The 7193-nt window shown below is 48.5% G+C and overlaps 2 protein-coding genes across 2 annotated transcripts in view; one reads left to right on the plus strand and one right to left on the minus strand.

Annotated features, from left to right (window-relative positions):
- The window catches only part of HDGF (hepatoma-derived growth factor), a 33742-nt gene extending 32310 nt beyond the window's left edge, over positions 1 to 1432 (minus strand). The window contains exon 1 of the mRNA XM_011992814.1: positions 1296 to 1432. The gene's annotated coding sequence lies outside the window, so the exon portion shown is untranslated. The remainder of the gene's footprint in view (positions 1 to 1295) is intronic.
- A 260-nt stretch (positions 1433 to 1692) lies between these two features.
- Positions 1693 to 7193, plus strand: part of PRCC (papillary renal cell carcinoma (translocation-associated)) — a 40292-nt gene continuing 34791 nt past the window's right edge. Inside the window, exon 1 of the mRNA XM_011992811.1 lies at positions 1693 to 2745. Within this exon, the coding sequence (XP_011848201.1) occupies positions 2278 to 2745 (468 nt within the window). The 5' untranslated portion in view covers positions 1693 to 2277. The remainder of the gene's footprint in view (positions 2746 to 7193) is intronic.

Here is a 7193-nt window from a genome sequence, read left to right on the forward strand (position 1 = left end):
CTCGGCTCACTGCAACCTCCACCTCCCAGGTTCAAGTGATTCTCCTGCCTCAGCCTCCTGAGTAGCTGGGCTTACAGGCGCCTACCACCGAACCTGGCTAATTTTTGTATTTTTAGTAGAGACGGGGTTTCACCATCTTGGCAAGGCTGGTCTCGAACTCCTGACCTCGTGATCCACCCGCCTTGGCCTCTCAAAGTGCTGGGATTACAAGCGTGAGCCACTACGCCCGGCCTACTTTATCCAGTTTTCAAAGGAGGAAAGTGAGACTCAGAGAAGAGAAGTGACGGCACAAAGTCACCAGAGTACATTAGGGAACCTAGATTTAAAAGCAGGTTTTAGAAATCAGCATTGTGCAAGGCATACTAGCTGTGAGGTAGGACTTGATGGTCTAGTTTCTCAATGTGGTCCTCAGTGCCTGGTTTGCAACCAACTGAGGAGTTTCTTACAGATCCAGGCTTCCAGGCCCCACCCACATCTACTGAATAGGAATCTCTTAGGCTAGATTTCAGGAATTTATATTTTTCAGAAGCTTTCCTAGTGATGCTTATGCACATTAAAGTTTGAGCACAGGTGCACACACACACAAAAATGCTCTGGCACCCAGAGCAGGGAGGAGATAGCTCTAAGGAGCCTTCATGGAGAAGGCAGCATGGAGTTTGTCTCTGAAGGCTGGAGAGACTGGGGAGGAGGGGCCCCATATCTGGCTCCTCTGATAAGAGGATTCAAGCTTGGGCCTTTCACTATCTCTCTGCATTGTGGTCATCATTGTCCTTCCTCATCAATCTTTCCAATTTTCTCTTCAGCCTCCTCCCAAAACTTCAACAGCCTTTTCTCTGACTTTGCTTAATATAATTTTCTGCAATCTGGGAACAGGGAGATGGTGCCCACACAGAGATGGATTAGCATGTAAAGGACACACACATACAGGGCAGACAAGTAGAGGGCACTCAGTCACAGGCAGACAGGAAGGGGCAGAGATGGGTAAACAAGAAAAGGATACAAAATGACAAGCGGACAGGGAAGGACAGGCGCACAGCAGATCATTACAAGCAGACATAAATGGGCTGGAAAAGGACACCTATAAACATGGATGGAAAGGAAGAGCACTTACAGAGACAGATGTAACAAGGTCACACCCAAAGCCATAAGAGACAAAACTCACAGACGTAAAGGAATGCAAAGGACCCCTGCAAATGGATAGATGGGAGGCACACCCAGGTAGGACGGACTCAAGTGATTCCTCAGAACGGTAGCCCTTTACCCCACTGAGCTGAGAAGGGATTAACTTCAAGTACCTGGCCGGGGCTGCCAGGGCCTTGCCCATCTTTGTCTCACTGGTTGCTGCAGAGGGAGGCCAGGCCCCAGGCTCCAGGGTAAGGTGTGCTCCTGGATGTGCACCCCAATCCTGGTGAGGGAGATCACCTCCTCCTTCTTACATCACATTTATTTCAAATCTTAGATACTTATTATTAGGTCTGCAGCCTCGCTTCTTTCTGGCTTGCAGCCCAATTTCGTACGGGTCCCTTGGGCCCTTGCTCTTTTTGGGATGTTTTATTCTAATTCCCAGCCCCAGCCGACGGGGAAGCTTCACCAGTTCATTTACAGATCACTTTCCCTTTAAGCAATTTTCCCTAATCCGCCAGCTTCCCAGACTCCCTTTCGTTCCCGACATCACTTGCAGTCTCTAAGAGCACCACATCTCCCAGAAATCTTAGTGGCCAAGGGGCTACCCTAGGGAACTTCAAGTACCGAAATGCTCTCTTATCCGTCTCGGTGACTGCCGTGGTGACCGGTGGGGCTTGTAGTCACCTCGGAATTGTTAGGGGACGAAAAAAACTACTCACCCCAAGTGTCTCTGCGTCAGAGGCGGGTTTCTCTTCTGTCTCTCTCTGCTCTCGCCTAAATCCTTCCTCGGACTCCAACTCCCGCCGTGTCTTGCGCTGAGATCTCTGCGACAAAGAATCAGGCTGTGTCCAAAGTGTTCTCTGGGAGTTGTAGTTCCTCTATTGGTGAGGCAAGGAGGAGGCGGAGTGACTCGGCGGCCATTAGCTGTGTGTAGTTGCCCGGGACTAGGAGCTTAAGTGAAGAGGGACGCCTTATTCGGTGGAAATCAGCCGTAGCCATGAGCTTCTGCCGCGGCTAGCCCTAGAGTACGGAGCAGGCGGACTTTTCGATTCCCCGCCCCGCCAGGTGGCGGGGCCTACTAGGCCTCCGGGCATCCCCGGTCTCAAGTAGGCCTCATCTGCCGGCAAGGGCGCCCCAAACGCGGGAGGCGCCATGTCGCTGGTTGCTTACGCCAGCAGCGATGAGAGCGAGCCGGATGAGGCTGAGCCCGAGCCGGAGGAAGAGGAGGCGGTGGCCCCTACATCTGGGCCCGCTTTAGGGGGCTTGTTCGCTTCTCTCCCTGCGCCCAAGGGCCCGGCCTTGCTGCCTCCGCCCCCTCAGATGCTGGCCCCAGCGTTTCCCCCGCCGCTGTTGCTTCCCCCACCCACCGCAGACCCCAGGCTTCAGCCTCCTCCCCCCTTGCCCTTCGGCCTGGGAGGCTTCCCCCCACCTCCAGGCGTGAGCCCGGCTGAAGCGGCGGGAGTTGGGGAGGGACTGGGATTGGGGTTGCCCTCGCCCCGAGGCCCTGGCCTCAGTCTGCCCCCTCCAATTGGCGGTGCCGGCCCCCCGCTGGGGCTTCCCAAGCCAAAGAAGAGGAAAGAGCCCGTGAAGATCGCGGCGCCGGAGTTGCATAAGGGAGATGTGAGTATCCGGGGAAGGCACCCCCAAACTGTCCATCGGGTTTGAGTCGGCGGTAGGAGGGACATGTGGCGATTTCGGAACTCCTTCCCACAAACACATCCGTGGATTCAAGGCCACTGGAATCCTCTTATAATGTGATTAATTGAGCTGAAGTTGGTCAACTTCGGGGAGTTTGGGTGTTTGCCCATGTGGGTTTCCTGAAGCTGGGCTTGCCTGCAGAAGGTCACATGTCATCATCACCTGGTACTGACAGGCCTAGGGACACTTGGATCCGCTCCCCCTCTGCATCTTCACCTCAGCCCGGCTTTTTCCCCTTTCCTCCTACTGAGAACAGGATGAAATCTGGCACCTGAGGAATGACAGGAGACAGGGCTCCTGAACCTTTGCCGAACATCTGGGACAAATCTTTTCCTTGCCTCTGAACTCAAAAACATCAGGCCTGGAGGAAAATGATAGTAATCTTGGATTCTATTTTTGAGGGGAGTTAGAGGAGAAATCGAATGTTTGTTGAGTGCAGATCGTTTGCCGTTCATTGGTCCTTTCTTTCAATTATTACAGAGCTCTGGGAGGTAACATACTATTGTTTTACAGATGAGAAACAGGTGTCCAGCATGCACGAGTTTACCTGGCAAAGGGCAGAGTGAAGATTAAGGTTCAGTCTCTCTGAACCTCAGATCTGTGCCTCATTTTCACCATTTAGCCATGGTCAAAGCTAGGTGAATTAGGATGCTTGGGTACTGTTTCTAGAAGAGGCAGCGAGTCTTACCTGTTTCTGTATGTGACAGTGGAAAAATACAAGGCTTCTTCTGGAGTGAGAGCTTTGGAGATAAAGAAGAGATTAAGCCTGGGAGCAGGAACTGCTTAGAATTACTTACCAGAGAGAAATTTATTGCCTTTGCTTTTCTTCAGACTCCCAGCTCTGCCTAGGAGCCATTTTCATTCTTTGAACCTGCTGTTCCTTAAATTTCTTCCCTCAGATATCCTGATGTTCTCTCCCTCACCTCACTTGGCCTAAAAGGCCTGTTTTCTGTGAGGACTTCCCTAGCCTGTTATTTAAATTGCAACCTCCTATAACCTCCTTCTCCCCATTGCTCTTTGTTTTATTTTTCTCCATTGCACTTAACATCATCTATCCTCCCACTAGTATATAAACTCCATGAAGACAGGGATTAAAAAAAAAATTCACTGCTATAATCCTAGTACTTACAACAGTGCCTGGCACATACTGAATACTCCCATGGATGTTTTATGAGTGAAAGAACTCCAACATGGATTCTTCATGGAAGGAGGTTGCAGAGTTTCCCTCCCTATCTTGTTGGAAACTTTCTTCCTTTTTTTTTTTTTTGAGACAGAGTCTCCTTCTGTTGCCCAGGCTGGAGTGCAGTGGCGCAATCTCGGCTCACTGCAAGCTCCGGCTCACTGCAAGCTCCGGCTCACTGCAAGCTCCACCTCCCGGGTTCACTCCATTCTCCTGCCTCAGCCTCCCCAGTAGCTGGGACTACAAGCGCCTGCGGCCACACCCGGCTAATTTTTTTCTATTTTTATTAGAGACGGGGTTTCACTGTGTTAGCCAGGATGGTCTCGATCTCCCGACCTCGTGATCCACCCGCCTTGGCCTCCTAAAGTGCTGGGATTACAGGTGTGAGCCACCGCGCCTGGTCACTTTCTTCCATTTTATTTCCCGCTTCTTGCACACCTGAGAGTCTGTCATCCTAAGTCTAGGATCCAAAAAAAAGCCTTTTATTGCTCCATGGAAACTTACCTTGGCTTTGATTTAACCTGGAACATGGAAGGATCCCTGAATGAGACAAATAAAAACAGTCTACACGGACATGGAAAGGCTCATTTCCAGCGCTGTGAAGGCAGCATTATAGAAAGTTGGGAGAGGATGTAGAATCTGCCATTTAGGTTGGCTGAGGTGGCAGAAAACTCTGAAGACTCCTAACACTCCCTCCTTTGTAAGCATTCACTAAATTTCTGAAGTGAACAGTGACATGGCTAATTAAAGTCCTAGCCCTTGCTGGTTGAGTTTCCCATTTTTGTTCTGTTCAAGTTGGTCTTTTTGTTCTTGGAACACGTAATTCCTGCAGAAAGGTAGCCTAAGAATGTTCAAGATGGTCAGGTGAGGGTAACCTTTGTCTTTATTTATCTTTTGAGATGTAGTTTCGTTCATTGCCCAGGCTAGAGTGCAATGGCACAATCTCGGCTCACCGCAACCTCCGCCTCCAGGGTTCAAGCGATTCTCCTGCCTCAGCCTCCCGAGTAGAGTACCTGGGATTACAGGCGTGCGCCACCACGCCCAGCTAATTTTGTATTTTTGGTAGAGACTGGGGTTTCTGCTTGTTGGTCAGGCAGGTCTTGAACTCCTGACCTCAGGTGATCTGACCACCTTGGCCTCCCAAAGTGCTGGGATTACAGGCGTGAGCCACCGTGCCAGCCAACCATTGTCTTTAAAAGAGCTGTGCCCCTCCAGTTCTAAGCCCCTCCAGTTCTGAGCTCTATGTCTTACACTTAGTAGGCTCTTAGTACACAGTTGAAAGAATGAATTAGGTTTCCTTAAGTAAATAATTTCCCTTTAGAGTTTGGTGGTGAAGTAGAAGTAATTAGAAGTAATTAACTCTCAGCTATTTCATTCAATTGATATTGAGCTCTTTCTTTGTACCTGGAGCTAAGAATGTACAGTAGTGAACATGATAGCCCCAGCCCAAAAGGAGCTTATGATCTACTGGAGAAAACAGAAGGAAATAGATTTTAGATAAAGGCAGAGAAGGACCACGATAAGCTGGTGCCATTGGAGTACACCTAGTGGGCATTAGTCTAGTCTTGGGAGGTTGGGGAGCCCTCTAGGGGGAGATGTCTAAGCAGAGATAAGGCTGATGAAAGGGTAGTGTGGGAGCAGCACAGCAGAGGAAACAATGTATAAAAGCTTGGAGGACAAAGAGGGAGAACGCTTTCAGGGAACCTCAGGTGAGTTAAGCACAGTGGCTGGACCATTTGAGAGGGTGGGGAGTGCTGAGAGAATGGGGCTAGAGAGAGAGAGGCTGAGGCCAGATAATGGGCCTTGGATGCCATGCTAGGGTCTTTCTACCTTATTTGGGGGTAGTGAAGACCCCTTAAAGGCAAGAAATCTCTGATCACAGAGTGGTGAGAAACTTGGAGGGAGCAAGACTGGCAGAATGTGAGAGGCTGGTTGGCCTGGTTGATGAACTAGGGGATGGAGAGAACTGGAGCATCGAGGTACATTTAGGAGGGGGAAGTGGTAAGACTGGAGGATTGATTAGATGTTACACTAAGGAGAGGATTCAAGGTTGACCCCCACTGCATTTTGCCTCAGGCAGCTGGGGGTTGGTGTTGCTATTTATTGAGGGAATACGGAAGGCAGAGCAGATTGGGGATTAGATTTCATTTGTTGCAACTGTTAGAAGCCAGCTCAAGCTAGTTTAAATGGTTTTTTTTTTTTTCTTTTCTTATTTAAATAAATGGAGATGTTGTCTCACTATGTTGCCCAGGCTGGTCTTGAACTCTTGAGCTCAAGCAGCCCTTCTGCCTTGGCCTCTCGAAGTGCTGGGATTACAGATGTGAGCCACCATGCCTGGCCCTAAATGGTAATGCATCATAAATATACTGTGGTACCTCAGAAGGAACCTGCATCAGGAACCTGAGATCTGTTGGGGATCTCTACATAGCTGTTCTTTGCACATTTGATTCATTTTTTAAAAAATTTTATTTTATTTTTAAATTTTAATATATTTATTTATTTATTTTGAGACCAGATTATGAGACTGGTTAATTTTTGTATTTTTAGTAGAGATGGAGTTTCACCATGTTGCCAAGGCTGGTCTCAAACTCCTGGGCTCAACTGATCTGCCTGCCTTGGCCTCCCAAAGTGCTGGGGTTACAGGCGTGAGCCACTGCTCCTGGCCTTGATTCATTATTTCTCTGCGGATTAGCTTCTTAACCTTTGTTGTAGGTGAAAGATGGCCACCCACACCTTGGTTTTTATTTCTTTCCTTTTAGAGATCAGTCCAGATTGAACTACGATGGTTGTCTCAATTCTGGTTTTCCTGGAGTGAGAATTTGGTTGATTTGATTTGGGTCATATTACCCAATCATCTGTAGTCAGGGTAGTACCAAATTCTCCCTCCAGGTGTATTCCAAAATTAAATTCAGTCAGTTTTTGATTTTTGTGAGGAATTAGGAATGATCCATAGAATGGATAATCATCCCATCTTTTTCCCTTCTTGCTGTGACCCAAGCTACACTGGTTGATTTCATAGGCTTAGGGGAGGCAGACTTCCCCTAGCGTATGAAAAACCAAAATCAGAAGAATAAGTCTGCTGGAAGAGTTTTCTATCATATAATGCGTATTCCAAAGCACACAGAAATTTTAGGATTATCTGGATTAGTATTTATCACCACTTTCTTTTTTTCTTTTTTTTTTTTTTGAG

This window comes from Mandrillus leucophaeus, unplaced genomic scaffold (genome assembly GCF_000951045.1).
Source record: "Mandrillus leucophaeus isolate KB7577 unplaced genomic scaffold, Mleu.le_1.0 Scaffold418, whole genome shotgun sequence".
NCBI classification, from domain to species: domain Eukaryota; kingdom Metazoa; phylum Chordata; class Mammalia; order Primates; family Cercopithecidae; genus Mandrillus; species Mandrillus leucophaeus.